General features: G+C 43.0%; 1 protein-coding gene across 1 annotated transcript in view; it reads right to left on the bottom strand.

The window, feature by feature from the left end:
* Positions 1 to 389: 389 nt before the first annotated feature.
* Positions 390 to 21,689, bottom strand: part of LRPAP1 (LDL receptor related protein associated protein 1) — a 43,816-nt gene continuing 22,516 nt past the window's right edge. Inside the window, exons 2-8 of the mRNA XM_040419167.1 lie at positions 20,974 to 21,118; positions 17,987 to 18,111; positions 17,688 to 17,808; positions 8,767 to 8,922; positions 6,981 to 7,063; positions 6,666 to 6,842; positions 390 to 674 (exon numbers count right to left, since the gene is read on the bottom strand). Coding sequence (XP_040275101.1) covers positions 606 to 674; positions 6,666 to 6,842; positions 6,981 to 7,063; positions 8,767 to 8,922; positions 17,688 to 17,808; positions 17,987 to 18,111; positions 20,974 to 21,118 — 876 coding nt within the window. The 3' untranslated portion in view covers positions 390 to 605. The remainder of the gene's footprint in view (positions 675 to 6,665; positions 6,843 to 6,980; positions 7,064 to 8,766; positions 8,923 to 17,687; positions 17,809 to 17,986; positions 18,112 to 20,973; positions 21,119 to 21,689) is intronic.

Here is a 21,689-nt window from a genome sequence, read left to right as displayed (position 1 = left end):
CCCATGTCAGGCTGCGGGCACTTGATAAAAAAATATAATTATAACTAGAAAAGCCTATTCGATATAAAAAAATTTAAATAAAAAAAAAAAGTCACAAATATTGTCGCCGAAATGTTGAATTAACCCAATTTCGGGATTTCAATAATTACACACAGACATGGCAACCATTTCATAGAAAATATTTAATTATTATCATAATCATCAATCTCTAACAGCAACTTAATCTCATCCGCCTCAATAAAATACAAAACAGCATGGAGAACGTATACATGGCAAACGTTCCAGAGATCTACAGTGTGGCTACTGCGGCAGAATTTCGGCAAACGCTATGGATGTTAGACGATTTGGAATATGGATTCTGTTTTTCTATAAAAAAAAGAAAAAAAGAAAAAGAAAATAACAAAGAAATGTGTCTGGACAGACTGAATGCTTCGTCTGAGGAAGCCATGAGATGCATCAAGATGAAGAGCACATCTGCTAAGGAACGTCTCCCGCAGTCCTGACAGAAGCGGGGAGCTTTCAATACAGCGGTCGGCGAGTACACTCGATTCGGCCTTTCGTGTTAGCGTACTGGAATGTCTCTTTTTTTTCACCTCGTATTTCTATCACAATTCATTGTGGGGGAGCCCGTCCTTAGACACGCGACTTGTTAAGTCCTGGAGATGCTTCTTTACCTGCACAGGATGAGAACAAAGATATTGTTATTTTACCTAATTGCTAGGATCTGACTGCACTGCGTGTAATGTTAAAAGTGAAGAAAACATAAAGCATATCGGTGAAAAATAGAAACCTGCTTCTGTCTTCATGCTGCTGCTCCCCCTCTCCTCCCATGCGGGATAAACTACAGAAAAAAAAAAACTGAAGGGTGCTCCATAGAGAAGTGTAGGAGGACAGTTATATTAGTGGCCGATAGCAGAGAGCAATAGCTGAGCTGCTCACCTTTGGCAGTTGTGTTGAGGGCACAACTCTTATCTCACATGTATAGGGATGTGTGCTGCAGAGGCCAAGCGTTGGTAGAATCAAGGTCCAGTGTTTAGAAAACCAATGGTAAATAACCAGACTGTGGACAAACTTCTGTCCACAGAAGGGATGCAGTCAGAGCCCTGAAACACATTATTAGTGTGGTCTCATGTAGGGCTGCAACGATTAATCGAAGTTTTCGATAATATTCGATAACAGGATTAGTTGTCAAAGAATCCAGTTATCGAATAATCGGGCCGATTCGTTGCTATGCGGGGCGGGAGGTCATGGTCCTTAACCAGCAGTACCTTTTACTTCAACTTTAAATCAGCGCATCTTTACTAACTTACAATGAATCTCAGGTAACAGGCAGAGCGGGCGGCGGCGTTACGTCACCTACTCACGTGACGCGCCTGCTTCATTCATAAAGTGGGCGGAGCAGGCGAGTCACGTGAGTGAGTGACGTTACGCCGCCGCTCTGCCTGTTACTGGAGCTTCATTGTATTTGTAAGGTAATAAAGATCATAGAGCTGATTTAAAGTTCAAGTAAAAGTTACTGCCAGTTAAGGAATAGTCTGAATACTGATGTGGCCGGTGTATTGGGAGATCTGTGGATGGCACTGTTATGGGGAGGGGGATCTGTGCACTGCTAAGGGGAGGGGGATCTGTGAATGGCACTGTTATGGAGGGGGGGATCTGTGGATGGTACTGTTATGGGAGAGATCTGTGGATGACACATATAGCATACGATGCTATATAGTGTCATCCATAGATCCCCCCATAGCAGTGTCATCCACTGATGCCCCTCCCCATAACCGTACCATCCACTGATGCCCCTCCCATAACCGTACCATCCACTGATGCCCCTCCCCATAACCGTACCATCCACTGATGCCCCTCCCATAATAGTACCATTGCCATCCACAGACCCCCTCCCCATAACACTGCCATCCACAGATCACCCATAACAGTGTCATCCACAGATCCCCCATAATAGTGTCATCCACAGATCCCCCATAATAGTGTCATCCACAGATCCCCCATAATAGTGTCATCCACAGATCCCCCATAATAGTGTCATCCACAGATCCCCCATAATAGTGTCATCCACAGATCCCCCATAATAGTGTCATCCACAGATCCCCCATAATAGTGTCATCCACAGATCCCCCATAAGCGTCATCCACAGATCCCCCATAAGCGTCATCCACAGATCCCCCATAAGCGTCATCCACAGATCCCCCATAAGCGTCATCCACAGATCCCCATAAGCGTCATCCACAGATCCCCCATAACTTGTCTTTTTTACATTGTAATGCAAAATTTTAATCATTATGTAACTCCTAAATTTGTTTTAATATGGCCTTTGAACATAATTTTTCAAGTGAAATCATATAAACCCCTTTTTTTGTCATTTTGGTGTTTTTTCCCGATTAATTGATGAAATTATCGACAACTAATCGATTATTCAAATAATTGTTAGCTGCAGCCCTAGTCTCATGTATTGCTAACAAATACACCATTTCAGGTTCAGATACTCTTTAAAGAGAGACTACACACACCACTTTAAAGAATAGTAAAATAATTAAGTAAATGTATTAACGGAATAAAGGATAATTAGGCAAATATATGTCCTTTTTTAGCAAAATTAGGCAAATAACACCAACACCAAATAGAAAAGTTACAAAAGACAAAACACATCTACTAATTACATACCGTAAATACAACCACACTTCATCTAGAGTCCTGACTACATCCAGGATGAAGGTACCTACATCAGCAATTGAGTTAGCATCATCTGACAGCAACACATGAGCTGGGGAGCCAGTTTCAATGAAAGCTGTCAGAGACTCGATTGGGAACAACAATTTTCTACGCAGATACGTCTATCTTATAGATGAATTCCAACTTTTTAACTGAAAGAGGTCCGGCTTTTATAGTGTTTTAACCAAAGAGCTTCACCCCCTAATGGAATGTAGCTAGATTATGCAATCCATGAGGGTCACTGTGTATATCTTGTTTTTCTGTTATTATTTCGGACCTTGGCATGACAGATTCCCAGATCCGCAACAAATCAGAATCCAAGACAAGCTATGCAGACAATGCTTACTCTTCTTGCACACACATTTACAACTAATTCTTTGTTCATTTAGAGGTCTTCTAATAAATGAGACAATATCTGGTACACATTTCAGACCTGTCTTTGTTCAGTTGATCAGGTAGAATGAACAAAGGTTTCCACAAATATTTCCAAACAAGTTTCATTTCATCCAACAGAAATATACAAGGTCTCAAATAAACAGTTAAGACAAATAAGGACACAGTTTAACTATTCAAGTACAAACTTTGCCAAACAGTCTTCAATTTATTCAGAGGTGAGAACCATTTAATCAGACTCAATGGATTCCAAATGATCAGAAACATTCATATTTGTACTTCATCTCACGAGGTTTTACCCTGTGAGAAACTGTCGCTGCACTGCTTTACAAGAGTCTGCTGGTCTATTAGGAGATCCAGACTACACAACCAGACTGCTGTTATACAGGGTTCTCCAGACTACAAAACCAGACTGCTGTTATAGGGGGGAAATCCAGACTACACAGCCAGACTGCTTTTATAGGGGATGGGGGAGGGGGGATCCAGACTACAGAGTCAAACTGCTGTAATAGGGGGAGGTCCAGACTACACAGCCAGATTGCGGTTAGAGGGGATTCTACAGACTACACAGCCAGACTACTGTTATAGGAGGAGGTCCAGACTACTGTTATAGGAGGAGGTCCAGACTACTGTTATAGGAGGAGGTCCAGACTACACAGCCAGACTACTGTTATAGGAGGAGGTCCAGACTACTGTTATAGGAGGAGGTCCAGACTACACAGCCAGACTACTGTTATAGGAGGAGGTCCAGACTACTGTTATAGGAGGAGGTCCAGACTACTGTTATAGGAGGAGGTCCAGACTACACAGCCAGACTACTGTTATAGGAGGAGGTCCAGACTACTGTTATAGGAGGAGGTCCAGACTACTGTTATAGGAGGAGGTCCAGACTACTGTTATAGGAGGAGGTCCAGACTACACAGCCAGACTACTGTTATAGGAGGAGGTCCAGACTACTGTTATAGGAGGAGGTCCAGACTACACAGCCAGACTACTGTTATAGGCGGAGGGACAGACTACACAGTCAAACTACTGGTATAGGGTTTTGTCCAGACTACACAGCCAGACTGCTGTTATAGGTGGGGGTCCAGATTACACATCCAGGCTGCTGTTATAGGAGGTTCAGACTACTGTTATAGGAGGGGGTCCAGACTACACAGTCAAACTACTGGTATAGGGTTTTGTCCAGACTACACAACCAGACTGCGGTTACAGGAGGTGATGTACACTACATAAGAAATACATTACATACTGTAGCTAGCAATGAAAACATAAAATAACACGTACACCTAGTAAGTCTATGTGCATACACATCATGACAGATAATAATTTCACAATGGCAGCTGCCCTTTAAATTACGATGGTTGTTATGTCAAGGAAAATACAGCACATTAATATTGTAGGTCTCGATTAAGTACATCGACCACATTAGACAAATGTCAAGAGATGAAGAACATCTTACTGATGATGAATACAGATGGCATTCTCCGCTAAACATACAAGATAATACTGTATGTAGCTGTATGAAGGCTACACTGGGTTATTTCTCTTCTTTTACCTTAAGCACAATTATAGACAGACCATGTGTTACCAGGGGGGCGACTGAGGATTGTGTGTGCAATTTCACTATGTCCGCTGAAGATTCTTTTCATGCAGACAGACAGATTTTTTAATTCATGAAGCATGAACCCTGTTGAATCTATTTTATCAAAATCTTGAGCAATCCCCATGAAATAATACAGTGCCTTATGCCCTCTACAGTGACAAAGGACGCTTCATCTCTCATGGCATGCCTTATGACATAATGGTATTTAACCATTATGCTTTGCTGATAGGCCTATACACAACGGCACTGCTGCTGTCTCCAAGGTCCTAGCAATCACCTGATCGCCAGGAGACCGGTAACAGGACCATGCTACCTGTAATTGGGCTGCTATACAGCGGGAATAAAGTTACAGTATAAAATGAGTAAAAGAAAAATAATAATCTACACAACAATCAAGCCCCCATGAAGGTCTATTAGAACCTTTTAGGGGACAAAGTAAAAAAAAAAAACCACTCGATATTCATATAGAAATCCTTGCCCCAATTCCAGAGACCCATGTTTTCAGTTACTGAATGAAGGTAAAGAAGGAATACAGGATTGAAGATGGCGAAGATGCTACTCTCCTGGTTGGCCAAGTTGGCCCCATGTCATTTAGTTTCCTAAAAATAAGTTAGGACGAGACCTTAGGAACCCGATGTGGCAAGGGGACAGAAAGGTGTTACAGCCACGTTATTTTAGTATTAGTGCGGGATGGGGGGGGGGGGGGGGTGTCTGTGGCTATACTCACTGATCATTTATGGCTTGTTCTATTGGAAACAAATACGTAAAGAGGTATCTCCCAAGCCCGAAACAGGCTGTCTACAGATGGACATCTGACCCGGCTATACTTCCAAGGACTTGTTGGAAAGTCGGATCCAATCGTTGGTGCTGGCAAGTAGGGTTGTCACGATACCAAAATTTTGATTCGATTTCGATACCATAAAAAACATATTGCGTTACTCAATACCATTCGATACCACGCAAAAAAAAATAAAACGCAAAAAAAAGCCACGTGCATTCCGCATTTTATGGAACATCCGGCACATAATAGAGCAGTCCTATCCCATTTTTTAAGGAGAATCGAGTGTTTATTTTTTTCTGCTACGGCGTTCACCGCATAGGAGATATTTTTTAATATTTGAATAGTTCAGACTTTTTTGGGCGTGGCGATACTTAATATGTTTCTTTTTTTATTGTTTATATATATGTTTTTTTTTTACTTTTATCCCCCACTTTTTATTTAATAACTATTAGCCCCCTTAGGGGGCTGGAACCCTTGTCCTATTTACCCTAATAGAGCTCTATTACCATGGCAGCCAGAGACGGCTTCAGCAGCATCCTGGCTGCCATGGTAACGGATAGGAGCCCCGCGAGTTCACTGCTGGGGCTCCGATTGGAAGCTGCCACTGCCACCAATGAGAATACTGAGGAGGAGGGGACTCTGTGGCCACTGCCACCAATGAATATATACTTGGGGGGGGGATAGTAAATCCCGGTATCGGAATCGATCTGGGTGTAAAAGTATCGTTTGGGTATTGAAAGCTCGTTCCCCGTGCAACCCTACTGGCAAGATGGTTCTCTTTCCTGGGGAGATACCGCTTTTCATATTGTTTTCTTACTAATAAGTCTCCATACCATGGAATACTTCCAATAAGTCTCCATACAGGACTGGACTCTTTAAGAAGACTCAGCCCCCTGCCTAAGCTGCTTCCAAGGCATTGCACTGAGCCAGCCACAATCCTTCTCCATACTGATAAGAGGCAAGCATGCCGAAAAAGCTGTCTATAGATGGATGTCTAGCTTAGCTATATTCCCTTGTCAAATTCCAAGGCTTATTAGAAAGTCGGATCTTGACTATCAATATGCATAAAAATGTACCTAGTTGATATAATAAATACATACAATAAAGAAAAAAAGAAAAAAACAAACAAACCCCAAAACACAGTAACTGCTGGATACAGACCTTGTAACCCAGCTCCTTGATCTTGTCAGTGAGGGCGTTATACTTCTCTTTGCTCTTCTTCAGATGCTCTTTGTCCCCAATCTCTGCGATGTGCCTCAGCTTCTCATGTGAGATCTCAAGCTGCTTCTGATAGTGTTGGTGTTTCTCAATTTTTGTTTCAAAATGTTTCAGTTCCTCCTAAATTAAAGAAAAAAAAAAAATTATATATATATATATATATATATATATATATATATACATATATACATATACACACACACACACACACACATAGGTCTAATGAAGCACACCACAGCTGCAGGCTCAGTCTATTACCTTGAATGATTCCAGTTCGCTCTGAGAAAAGTTTGCACTCCTTGCCATGTCCCACAAGTCATTTACTCTTGGCTCATTAAAATCTGATATAATAAAACAAATGAGGACAATTATAATAAGATCTGTTTATCACCATACAGACAGATCTATTATTTTTGGCATAACACATGGCGTAAATTTATCTTGTAGAACTTCTGATTTGTATTAGTCCATGGTTGCACTTAAAGGGGTTGGCCCATCTAAGACATTGATGACATATCGCTAGGAATGCCATCAATGTAAGACAGGTGCAAGTCCCAGTACCTATCTCCAGGACGGGGGCCCAAAGGTGAAGGAGAGTACACCCTGCACATGCACGGACTCCTCTTCGTTCAATGCTATGGGAGTTACGAAAATAGCTAAGCAAGCATTCTCGGCTATTTTCAGTAGTAAGTGGAGGATGTGAGCGCATGGTTGGCTGCTCTCCATCCACTTCGGGGGCCCCATTCTGTACATAGGAGCGAGTCCCAAGGTGGAACCTAAACCTATCGATCAGGAAGCCACCACCTGTATACCAATCGAGTCCACACCAGGAACTTCACATATCCCTGTAAACGTATTAGACCCAAACCTGTCGGACATTGATGGCATATCCTAGCATGTACAACGCTCTTCTGTAGGCATATTTATCTATCAAGAGAACAACAGAGTTGGCACAATGTTATCCCAATTCTACACCTAATATTATACTAGCAGATAACCCATATATAGGAGTTTATCTCTCTGTTTTAACTGCTACAGAAGAACATTATTTTGGATTTAATTTTCAATTGTACAGTACTGCCAAAAGAAAAAACATCCAAAAAGAAAAATGTTTTCTATGAATACAAAAAAGTTCACAAAGCCCAGCCTACAGAAATCTAAAATCCAGCTTTTATTGTTCCAAGAGGTAAAATCCAAATAGCAAAAAAGTCTACGCGTTTCAGGTCAGACAGCGACCCTTAATCATGACGCTTACCCGAAACTATTTGGATTTTACGTCTTGGAACCCATAAAAGCTGGATTTTATATTTCTGTAAGCTGGGCTTTGTGAACTTTTTTCTATTGGATCAGTGCTTTGTTCCTGGCACCGCCCCTGCTCTCAGTTTGTTTTCAGGTGAGCGCAGCCTTCTTCTCTCAGTTTTCTATGAATAGGTATTTACTTAAAGGGACACTTCTGTCAGCAAGGAGTATTTTTATTTAATGTATTTACAGAAGGACAACTTTTTGTGTAGATTATATGAAAACAGTAAATGGCTCTGAAGGAAACCTGTCACCTGGCTTGGAGCCACTAAACCACCACTCTGTTATGAAGTTGGGACGTCAGATTCCAAACCTCTACACCTCTGTCCCTACAGAACAAAGTAAATGAGATTCAAAGTTTCCAAGAGAAGAGTCCAGGACTCCTCTTCAGCAGCGATGGGCACTTGTGCACTGTGCTAATAAAACAGAGGATGGTACCCCTCACTTCACAGAGTATGTGCTGTGAAATGAGGTGTAATGTCCTCAGCTTCACTGGTGCAATCAGCATTTGCCCCAAGCTGCTGGAGAAGAGTCCCAGACTCCTCTCCTGGTAAGCTTGGTTTACACTGACCTTTCTTTTGCAAGGATGGATGGGTTGCTATGGGCAGGTTTGAGGCCATAAACCCCCGCTGCAAAAAGGCATGCTGGTAGCTTAGTGGCTCCAAACCAGGTTAAGGGTTCCCTTTAAAAAGGCCAAAGAGATCTAAAACAGAATTTCATCATGAAGTACAGATCAGAGTCTCACCTCTTTCACCGCTGTAACCCTCATGACTTATTTTACGAAGACGTTCAAATCCATGGTTTATGCTTCGGAGTTTGTCCTTCAGATCGGCATGTTTGCTGTGCAGGTCTTCTGTCTTGATCTCATGTTCATCTGGATTGATAACATTTTTGTGGCTCTCTGTTACCAAGAAAAAATTTTTAGGAAAATGTGAACCTTGTGTACATTTCACTGTGTCCCACTGTCCTAAAAAATACTTTTATGTTCCGCTGGACACCTTTGCAAAAAAGAAAACTAGACCATTATTGTCCAATTTGGATTCCCCCTTATTTTATTCACCTCAAAACTATGGGTTGACCAAATGGACGCGCCATCTTTCTAAACGACCAACTGGTTCTTGGTGCAACCTGTCTACCAGACAAGGGTTACAATACAGAAATAATTCAAGTTCTTATGTGTCTGTTGTGACTTTCCTGCTGATAGAAGCAGAAGACCAAAGCCCATGTACATGGATTCGCAGTAAACAGTCAGAGAATGGGGAAAGGCAGCTTGGTAGAAGTCACGCCATGGCATTTTTGTCTCAGGATACAATATTTGCAGATTTTTTATGGAAAAAAAAAATGGCCTCTCCAATTGACAACCATCTCCTTTATTCACATTTCCAGTGACAAGTGTTCAGTTCCACCACCTCGTTTGTGGAGTTAGCCCCACTACACCATACTTTTTCAGTGCAACTTCATTGTAATCATGTGGAAATCACCAAATACAGCTCACTAAAAACAGTTGACTTGGGACATGTGTGCTAGTCAGCTACATCTAATGCTGTTGCTCCCATGTGAAAAAGAGCCAGCAATCTGTAGAAATTAGCCTTTTATTAAACCCCTTCAGCCTCAGAGGTTGTTTTTTTTTAGTTTTTGTGCGCGGCTGCTCCATTTATTTCTATGGGAGTTCTGGAGATAGCCGAGCGTTCACCTATCTCCGGAACTCCTATAGAAATGAATGAAGTGGCCATGCACATGTGCAACCAGCCGCTTCGGTCATTTTAGGGGAGCAGCAAGAGGCCTACATCGGTGGGGTGGATACTGTAGATTGGGGATAACTTGTACCTACCGGATTACCTTCTTTAAGTCTGTACCCCTTCGGGAGTACCTGAAAGAGTCCATTCTTGCTTCAAAAATCTTGGGGCTAAAGAAAAAACAAAAAAGGTTCTTCTTGCTAAAAATATTATACTGCCTGTACGCAAGAGAACTTACAAAGTGTGGACCCATTCATTGGGATCAGAAGAGTCTGACCTTGCTCTTGAATGGTGAAAAGAACACTAGGGTTATCTACACGGTAAAAAAAGAAAAAAAGATACCAAATCTGCATCCTTTCGACAGCACTGGAAGATTCTGTTATTGCTACTGGAAGAGGTTAAAAAACAAACAAAAAAAAAAACACCTCAATGTTTTATTGAAAGGTTTGAACCATGTAAAAGTGCTGCTGACTACCCGACAAACCTAAAATCATTGTTTGTCGGCTGCACATTGTTCTGTGTAAAAGGAGATGCTGTCAAGAATATGCAAAATGAATTGGGAATGAATGATCGTAATAGCGATTGTTTGTCCCCTTTTACTCTGCATTGGGGCAAATGAAAGACACTTTAAGAGAGCACCGATTGAATTGTCGTTCCTGGCCTGGCATCGGCACAAGTAATAGGACCCCTACCAAAAGGATATACTGTCTATATCCAAGATAGAAGAAGCCTGTTTTCTCTTATGAGTACCAGAAGAGTCCACTTTTGCTTGAGGGTGTCAGAAGAGATGGAAGGAAGAGTTTCAAAAGGGATATGCTACCTACAGACCACAAAAATAAAAGAATACACTGTCTACATACAAGAGAGTTTATACTGAGTCTGCACCCTTCTAGGAATATGTCTAGTGCTACAGGAGAACATGGTCATGCTATACTTCCATATATATCATGCTATATAGCCCTTTAAAATTTTTCCTCCATGGGAAAAAATTAAGGTTGCTGTATCCCACAATATTACCGAAACTAAAAATCGAAACCAATTTCACGTAAGTGAAAACATGATTAAAATATGTAAATAAAAAAATGTATATAATATATATATATATATATATATATATATATATATATATATATATTTTACACTGCTCAAAAAAATAAAGGGAACACAAAAATAACACATCCTAGATCTGAATTAATTAAATATTCTTCTGAAATACTTTGTTCTTTACATAGTTGAATGTGCTGACAACAAAAATCACACAAAAATTTTAAATGGAAATCAAATTTTTCAACCCATGGAGGTCTGGATTTGGAGTCACACTCAAAATTAAAGTGGAAAAACACACTACAGGCTGATCCAACTTTGATGTAATGTCCTTAAAACAAGTCAAAATGAGGCTTAGTAGTGTGTGCGGCCTCCACTTTGCTGTATGACCTCCCTACAACGCCTGTGCATGCTCCTGATGAGGTGGCGGACGGTCTCCTGAGGGATCTCCTCCCAGACCTGGACTAAAGCATCTGCCAACTCCTGGACAGTCTGTGGTGCAACGAGACATGGATAGAGCGAGACATGATGTCCCAGATGTGCTCAATTGGATTCAGGTCTGGGGAACGGGCGAGCCAGTCCATAGCATCAATGCCTTCGTCTTGCAGGAACTGCTGACACACTTCAGCCACATGAGGTCTAGCATTGTCTTGCATTAGGAGGAACCCAGGGCCAACCGCACCAGCATATGGTCTCACAAGGGGTCTGAGGATCTCATCTCGGTAGCTAATGGCAGTCAGGCTACCTCTGGCGAGCACATGGAGGGCTGTGCGGCCCTCCAAAGAAATGCCACCCCACACCATTACTGACCCAATGCCAAACCAGTCATGCTGGAGGATGTTGCAGGCAGCAGAACGTTCTCCACGGCGTCTCCAGACTCTGTCACGTCTGTCACATGTGCTCAGTGTGAACCTGCTTTCATCTGTGAAGAGCACAGGGCGCCAGTGGCGAATTTGCCAATCTTGATGTTCTCTGGCAAATGCCAAACGTCCTGCACGGTGTTGGGCTGTAAGCACAACCCCCACCTGTGGACGTCGGGCCCTCATGGAGTCTGTTTCTGACCGTTTGAGCAGACACATGCACATTTGTGGCCTGCTGGAGGTCATTTTGCAGGGCTCTGGCAGTGCTCCTCCTGTTCCTCCTTGCACAAAGGCGGAGGTAGCGGTCCTGCTGCTGGGTTGTTGCCCTCTTACGGCCTCCTCCACGTCTCCTGATGTACTGGCCTGTCTCCTGGTAGCGCCTCCATGCTCTGGACACTACGCTGACAGACACAGCAAACCTTCTTGCCACAGCTCGCATTGATGTGCCATCCTGGATAAGCTGCACTACCTGAGCCACTTGTGTGGGTTGTAGACTCCGTCTCATGCTACCACTAGAGTGAAAGCACCGCCAGCATTCAAAAGTGACCAAAACATCAGCCAGGAAGCATAGGAACTAAGAATTGGTCTGTGACCACCACCTGCAGAACCACTTCTTTATTGGGGGTGTCTTGCTAATTGCCTATAATTTCCACCTGTTGTCTATCCCATTTTCACAACAGCATGTGAAATTGATTGTCACTCAGTGTTGCTTCCTAAGTGGACAGTTTGATTTCACAGAAGTGTGATTGACTTGGAGTTACATTGTGTTGTTTAAAGAGGACCTTTCACCAGAGGAAAGCCTCTAAACTAGGTATACAGAAGTGTAGAGCGGCGCCCAGGGATCCCCCTGCACTTACTGTTATCCCCGGGCGCCGCTCCGTTCCGCCGGTATAGCCTCCGGTATGTGAGTATTTAGGCTCCACCCACTTGATCCTGCCGGCGTCTTCTTCTCCTATGCTGTAGCGCTGGCCAATCACAGCGCTCAGCTCATAGCTCACTTCTGTATAGTTAGTTTAGAGGCTTTCCTCTGGTGAAAGGTCCTCTTTAAGTGTTCCCTTTATTTTTTTGAGCAGTGTATATATATATATATATACACACACATATAGGGTGGGCCATTTATATGGATACACCTTAATAAAATGGGAATGGTTGGTGATATTAACTTCCTGTTTGTGGCACATTAGTATATGTGAGGGGGGAAACTTTTCAAGATGGGTGGTGACCACGGCGGCCATTTTGAAGTCGGCCATTTTGAATCCAACTTTTGTTTTTTCAATAGGAAGAGGGTCACACATCAAACTTATTGGGAATTTCACACGAAAAACAATGGTGTGCTTGGTTTTAACGTAACTTTATTCTTTCATGAGTTATTTACAAGTTTCTGACCACTTATAAAATGTGTTCAATGTGCTGCCCATTGTGTTTGATTGTCAATGCAACCCTCTTCTCCCACTCTTCACACACTGATAGCAACACCGCAGGAGAAATGCTAGCACAGGCTTCCAGTATCCGTAGTTTCAGGTGCTGCATATCTCGTATCTTCACAGCATAGACAATTGCCTTCAGATGACCCCAAAGATAAAAGTCTAAGGGGGTCAGATCGGAAGACCTTGGGGGCCATTCAACTGGCCCACGACGACCAATCCACTTTCCAGGAAATTGTTCATCTAGGAATGCTCGGACCTGACACCCATAATGTGGTGGTGCACCATCTAGAACAGGTAACCAAGATATGGATTCCTGGACTGTGCGGTTTCTCTTGCAGGTGTGAACTATGCTTAAGCAAGCCATTTTTTTAATCACTAACACGACGTGGTGAAGCACGATTTTATCCTAAAAGAAGGATGACACAATTGAAGATATAACACTGAGGTGTGAAGCACTATACCTGAGAATGATGGCTGCTACATCATGAACTGACACTTGAGAATGATTTGTTTTTATGGAGTTTTTATATGCACTTGTATATAATTATGCAGGAAACGAGCACTGATTACTTCCTGATATGTTCCTATATATGCACAGTCACTTTATTGTATGTACACTTGGCTTGAGAATGGCTCTGTGAGAGAGCTGAAACGTTGCCTTTATCAACATGTGTTGAATAAATATCAAATTTTTTCACTTTTTTATCTGAGGAGTGCTGCGTTATACTTATTTGGATTGTGTTTGGACCTTAGGACCAAGGTCAATACGCTGGCACCTACATAACCTGAAGCTGGGAGTGCTGCCCTGTGATTTTTTGGAATGAATGAAATATATATATATATACATATATACACACACACACACATACACACACACACACACACACACACACAGTACAGACCAAAAGTTGGACACACCTTCTCATTCAAAGAGTTTTCTTTATTTTCATGACTATGAAGGCATCAAAACTATGAATTAACACATGTGGAATTATATACATAACAAACAAGTGTGAAACAACTGAAAATATGTCATATTCTAGGTTCTTCAAAGTAGCCACCTTTTGCTTTGATTACTGCTTTGCACACTCTTGGCATTCTCTTGATGAGCTTCAAGAGGTAGTCCCCTGAAATGGTTTTCACTTCACAGGTGTGCCCGGTCAGGTTTAATAAGTGGGATTTCTTGCCTTATAAATGGGATTGGGACCATCAGTTGCGTTGAGGAGAAGTCAAGTGGATACACAGCTGATAGTCCTACTGAATAGACTGTTAGAATTTGCATTATGGCAAGAAAAAAGCAGTAAAAAGTAAAGAAAAACGAGTAGCCATCATTACTTTAAGAAATGAAGGTCAGTCAGTCAGCCCAAAAATTGGGAAAACTTTGAAAGTAAGGGCTATTTGACCATGAAGGAGAGTGATGGGGTGCTGCGCCAGATGACCTGGCCTCCACAGTCACCAGACCTGAACCCAATCGAGATGGTTTGGGGTGAGCTGGACCGCAGAGTGAAGGCAAAAGGGCCAACAAGTGCTAAGCATCTCTGGGAACTCCTTCAAGACTGTTGGAAGACCATTTCAGGGGACTACCTCTTGAAGCTCATCAAGAGAACGCCAAGAGTGTGCAAAGCAGTAATCAAAGCAAAAGGTGGCTACTTTGAAGAACCTAGAATATGACATATTTTCAGTTGTTTCACACTTGTTTGTTATGTATATAATTCCACATGTGTTAAATCATAGTTTTGATGCCTTCATAGTCATGAAAATAAAGAAAACTCTTTGAATGAGAAGGTGTGTCCAACTTTTGGTCTGTACTGTGTAATATATATATATATATATATATATATATATATATATATATATATATATATATATATAGTTTGAACTCTCTTGACCTGTTTTCACCATATGAACTAAGCCCACTGGTTGCTCCCATCCTGCATGCAGTGCTTCCTGTTCCTGTATCCAACCAAGCCCATGATGCACTTCTCCTTCCTCTGCCACAGCTCTGGCACTGCCTCTAACACCACCCAGCTAGTTTATAGCTGCTCCCATCCAGTTACATAGACACTCCCCTATCACTGCCTCTAACACCACCCAGCTAGTTTATAGCTCCTCCCACCCAGATAGTTACATAGACACTCCCCTATCACTGCAGCGCCCATGCACATGACATCACAGGAAATAAAAAGGAGCTGCATGGACATGGTCATGTGACCACATCCCCGGAACAGAAGACAGGAGTCATAAAAGGTAAAAGAAATACATTACAGAATTACAGCTTCCTTTGTAAAGGATTATTTTATAGGATGCTGATGCAAATAGGAATACCCCTTTAAGACAAGGTTGGGCACCAAAGTTTGTCTTGACTTCTCGTGTTGTTACTAAATATCCATTTGGCAATAAAACAAATGTCACATAAGGTTGGGGATTAGATTCCAAAGAGTGATTTTCCAGCGGCTTGTACAAAAACCCGTTAAGACCTTTACTTTGTCATCGTCACCTGCACCTCACCAGAAAAAGAGCAAGAATTATTTACAGAAATCCTCCTGCAAACATCAAGGAAAACACTGAGATGATTGTGAAGTCTTTACCGGCCGCCTCGGGCGCAGTATTTCTGATCTTTCCATGAAAGCTTTAGATCCGGTCTTTAAGGGTTTCTGTGCTGACAAATCTCCACAAATCTGTCCAAGGTTTTACCTTAACAAACAGAAGCCACTCTGACACGTACGCGCTCAATCTGACTGTAATTGTGTCTTAATGCAAACTTTTAATGTAAGAACATGGACCGAGCAAGAAGATTAATTAAACAGTATAGTCTGCAAGAATCACAAGGGTGCCTGCATCAATAGAGCTTACGGAGGAAGCTGCAAGGAGATTAAAACGTACTCAAGGGGCCGTGAAGTTCGCAGCTCACAACTTTTCTTTCTTTGGACTGTGTGAGCTCAGGAGGAGTGAATCTGGTACAGGCTGCACATATACCAAGGGCCATTTACATTGATGGTATCTTCTAACGTGGTTGAGGAGCCTTTGGCCCTATTAGGGTACCGGCTAAAACTACAGACACGTCTGACAAGCAAGACCTCAACCAATTACTAGAAAAGGGAACCGTCCAATCCATACTTGGCCATAGTGAAGATCCGCACATCCACCATAGTGAAGACCAATGACACGCACACCCACCATAGTGAAGATCCGCACACCCACCAAAGTGAAGACTAATGACATGCACACCCACCATAGTGAAGATCCGCACACCCACCATAGGCAAAACTAATGACATGCACACCCACCATAGTGAAGATCCGTACACCCACCATAGGCAAAACTAATGACATGCACACCCACCATAGTGAAGATCTGTACACCCACCAAAGTGAAGAATATTGACATGCACACCCACCATAGTGAAGATCCGTACACCCACCATAGGCAAAACTAATGACATGCACACCCACCATAGTGAAGATCTGTACACCCACCAAAGTGAAGAATATTGACATGCACACCCACCATAGTGAAGATCCGCACACCCACCATAGTGAAGACCAATGACATGCACACCCACCATAGTGAAGACCAATGACATGCACACCCACCATAGTGAAGACCCACACCCCCACCATAGTGAAAACCAATGACACGCACACCAGCCATAGTGAAGACCAATGACACACACATCAACCATAATGAAGATCCACACAGCCACCATAGTGAAGATCCATGACACACACACCTACGGTAGTGAAGATCCATGACACACACACCCACGGTAGTGAAGATCCATGACTAGAACACCCACCATGGTGAAGATCCATGACACGTACACAGCAGAGCTCACAGATGACAGCAGCCCACACTTGACAGTGATCTCTGTACATAGGCTGTAGACGCACATCCCACATAGTCCTACACAAGAATGTGGTATCCCCGGCAGGACTCACCTAGCACTGGTCACCAGCCTCCAGATCCTGCAGGTCAGAGACACGCTCATATGCTGAAAGAAGGCCCCTTCCTCCCTGGGCCTCAGCCCCCTGAGAACATCCCTGTTCCTAGCTAGCAAGAGGAAGGAGGCAGAACAGACACAGGACACTTCCATGTTCCCCTGCTCTCACCCCCAAAGCTTTCTCGGCTGCTGCGCTTTCAGCTGGCTCCACTGCCACAGCTGTGTGGTCGCTAAGAACGAGGCGTGTGCTGCGTTGTGGGCACGCTACGTTCTGTAATTGGCACTTTTACTAAGCTGCGTCACCATCAAAAAGGACCCAAGTCAAGTCACCCCATTCCATACTTTTTGCAGATATTCTCACTTCTGATTCTGGCACTATCATAGTCTAAGTTTACAAACCCATACACATACTTACCAACAGGGTATCTGGTAAATTCAAGGTTTGTAAGCCTCGTTTAGGGAACACCCACATCCAACTAGGGCCACCCACTCTTGAGGGGTGCTTACACAAGCCACACTAATTTTTGGACCGAGAGGACTGTCTCTGAAAATTGGACAGTCCCCGCACTGGAAACTATGAATATATAATAATATCATTGTACGGGGGTGACTAGTGTGAGGGAAGACATATGGCAGCACACTTTCTGCCCGGCTCCTACCTTCAGTCCTGCTCACAGTGTCAAGCAAAATATTGTACTCATTCATCTTCTCCTTATGATGGAGGAACTCCCGCCACAAGTTGTCCTCCTCCTCTTCTGAAAATTTCCCAGATGTCTTTGCCTAGGAAAGAAAATAAGGAGCTGATCAGATTGATATATAGTTCTAGAACTTTATTTATGGATTGCGATCCCTGATCGTTCTGGGTTTAGTAGTCCAGTGGGTGGGGGGATTCCAAAGATTGGACTCCATGGTCAATCATTTGGGTGGGGGGGGGGTTCCATAGAGCTTCAGGCCTCACCTTGTTCCACAGCTTCTCCAAACGTGGATCATTTAACACATCGTTCTCTGTGCCGTCTTTAATATAATTATTATCTTCAGTCTCTGTTTTCTTTCTGCCGTCCAATCCATACTTGGCCAATATTACTAAAAACACAAAAAAAAAAAAAAGCGATACAATATTAGGAACGTGGACTCAACCCTCGTTCTTCTGGATCCTACATCAAGGTAACGGAAAAAATGAACCAAAAAAAAAAAAAAAAAAACATACTGCGGCCCTTTAAATGGGTCTATAATCTCCTCCCCTTGGGCCTTACTATTATTACTTTAGAGCTGCAGTGTAAAGCATGGGGGAGGAACCGAGCATCAGCTTCCGCCTCTACTAAGACAGGAGATGGATTTCAGGATACAACCTCATTCACAGCTGCATCAGAGGATCCGCTGGGGGCCTACATCGGACATTCTGTCAAAAACGTGGGCCAAAAAGACACTCTGACCCCCTTTTTTTCAGTTTCTTTCTTTCTTTTTATTCTGGACTTCTGAATTTGCTGTCTGCTCAGCCACTTGTTGAGTTAGGTGTGTGTTTTCATGACGGGATTTGTTCACGTTGGATTTTGGAGATATCCTACTCCTATGTCTGGGAATTTAGATGTGGGTGTCTGGAATTGCAGTATATTTCCTTCATTTCTGACTGTATCTGTACTATCAGGTTTAAATTATTTGTAAGTTGTTATTGCTCTGTTGTACATGCAAATTTCAATAAAAATAGGATTATACAAAAAATATAAATAAATATATGTGGGCCAACATTGTAGTTTCCCTCCAGCGTGTTACAGAAACTGGTGTCAGAAGCGATTCTTACATATGGTGCGTCAGTATTAAAGGGCATATGCCAGCAGTTTTGTACCTATGACACTGGCTGACCTGTTACATGTGCACTTGGCAGCTGAAGACATCTGTGTTGGCCCCATCTTCATATGTGTCAGCATTGCTGAGAAAAATTATGGTTTTACTATATGCAAATGAGCCTCTAGGAGCAACGGGGGCGTTACCATTACACCTAGAGACTCTGCTCTCTGTATGTTGATTGACAGGGCCAGGCATGTACACAGCATCACACCTGGCCCTGCAGAGGGCGCGGCAGTTGCAGAGAGAGCAGAGCCTCTAGGTGTAATGGTAACGCCCCCGTTGCTCCTAGAGGCTCATTTGCATATAATAAAACACCATTTTTCTCAGCAATGCGGGCACATATGAACACGGGACCAACACAGTTGTCTTCAGCTGCCAAGCGCACATGTAACAGGTCAGCCAGTGTCATAGGTACAAAACTGCTGACAGATGCCCTTTAATGCTGGATGTCTTGCAGCGCTGGACAGAAAGATAAAGCAGCGTCAGACACTTTCAGTCTATGGACAGTGCACACAAATCTCATTGTGGTGTCCAGCTGGCTGGGCACGACGGATAAATGTTAACTCAGCCCGAGACATACAACGCAGAGTTTAGGCATTCTACATCAATCATTGACTGCTCTTCAGCCCGTTCCACTAGTTCCGCTCTACAGCCCCGTGTACTACACATTAACCCTCCGCAATAAGTGACCGACTTGCTTCCCCTAACAAAGAAAGGAGTCCATGATTACTCATTAATACTATATACTCTGGGAACACTGGACCGACCAAGAGCCAGGAAATGACCAGCACTATTTAACCCCTTCAGAACCAAGCCACAAAAAAACAGGTTTCAATTTTTCATCACAGCATATCTTTTTTTCAGCAACACGCCAATATGAAGGGGGGGGGGGGGGGGGGGGCAAATCAAGCAAAGAAAGAAAAAAAGAGAAAACTAAAAACAAACAAATTTCAAACAAAAAAGACAAATACTTAAAGGGGTCGTCTCACCTCATCAGGTCCTATCTATCAGGTGTATAATGTTATTTTAAGTCACTTTCCATGCTTTTATACACTGCCCGTCTCTAGGGGTTACGACCACCTCTGCAATGCAGCAGCAGTGGCCGTGCCTGCGTACTACAAGTAAAACGGCCGGCCTTTCTGGTGGGTGGGAAAAATGGGAGCGCGCTCGCATATGGGCCTGTCCGGTCCCTGGCCACCTCGTATTTCTTCTTGCACCTGACTGCGTTCTCTTACAGAACAGCTCCAGCGCATGCGCTACAGCCTTGGAGCTGTTCTGTACAGCTTATGCCACTGGAGAATAAAGTATTACAGGTTCGGGGCTTGCATAAATAGCCTCGGACCTGTAATACAGATGCCTGCTTTCATCTGGTGGCTGGTACAGTAATGAACTTGCCCTCTCCAGCTCCCAGAAGAGAATCGAATAGGGGGGGGGGGGGGGGGGGGTTGTGACAACCCCTTTAATATACACAATGTGACGTTTATGAGGATAGCAAATATATGGGGGTTATATCACTGTACAAGTGCTGTACTAACTAGAACATATTTTATAAAAAATGTGTTTTGTGCCCTTTTTTTTTTTTAAAGTAATTTATTTTTTATTCCGTTTTTTTGTCAAACACACAAGCACCACCGATTTGCTCAAACAGTTTTTACATCAGATCTGGGGAACGTTGTCTTGTCCTATGCTGTCTCTAGAGTGACCCCATCATGGGTACTGTGGAGGGGTCCCATTGAACAGTGCGGCCACAGTTCCTAACCTCTATTCCCTTTTTTTTTTCGCCTGCAGACTCTCTCTATGTTCAGATACCTGCTCAGGGACAGGAGGGGAGGAGGGAGATGCAGCCGCAGGTTCTCCAAATCTATTATGTGTTTCTGTCAAACTGCGTGCTTTATGAGGGACTTTTGAGCGGCTTAGATTTCTGTGCACAACATTCTGGGATGTAACGTAAGGGTGAAATATTGTGCCAGGAACAGGTGGCCCCTCCGAATAGGAAAGCAATGCATTTACAGAAGAAGTGAAAAAGAAAGACGGAAAAAAAAAAAGCCCCAAATACAAAAGGTTAGAAGGACTTTAAGATTAGAAGAAAAAACCAAGTACCGTTTAGAGAGCGTCGGAGCTTGGCCTCTTTTTCGCCATCGTCGTCTAATCCTTCTGCCTTCAGCTTTTTCCAGTTCAGCTCATCCTTCTCCTGTATCTTCAGATCACTGTGAAGTTCAGCTAATTTTACAGCAGAAAACTGGAGCTAAAGAAGAAACAAAGCACAAAAGGGAGGTCAGAGTTACAAGGTACCCGGAATAATCCGTTCACGAGTCTGGACATAAAGACTTATGACGGGGGGACCGTCACCTGCTGGACACATGGTGATCACCGTCAGGCCTCATACACATAGACTTCTATTAGGCCGACCTATGCACATTTGGTATGGCACGTCCAACTGGACGCTGCATCACAGAGCTAAGACTTTGGAATCCTTTGCCCATTGACTGTAGTACCAAACAGCGCAGTAGCCAAAGGGAGACATGTCTGTCAAATGTACGTAAAACGGTCTGTGTGCACTGCCCGGTATACTTAAAGGGGTTATCCCATGATTAATGTACATGACAATATCTTTTTAACAAAGCTAGAACCAGCCCTGTACCTCACATGGATCCAGAGATCTCCACATTCATTGCTCCAATTGTTCTGCTAGAATTATTTAAAGCTGGTAGTGCAGTGTCCTGTCTACTGCAGCTCTCACCCCATCACAACTCTTTCTTTTTAAAATCTTTTTATTAAATTTTCAACACAGAAAGGGAAAAACATGACAATTGAAA

The sequence above is a fragment of the Bufo bufo genome, chromosome 2, assembly GCF_905171765.1.
Source record: "Bufo bufo chromosome 2, aBufBuf1.1, whole genome shotgun sequence".
In the NCBI taxonomy this organism is placed as follows: domain Eukaryota; kingdom Metazoa; phylum Chordata; class Amphibia; order Anura; family Bufonidae; genus Bufo; species Bufo bufo.
Note: the sequence above shows the minus strand (reverse complement) of the source record. Positions and strands in the feature narration are given on the sequence as shown.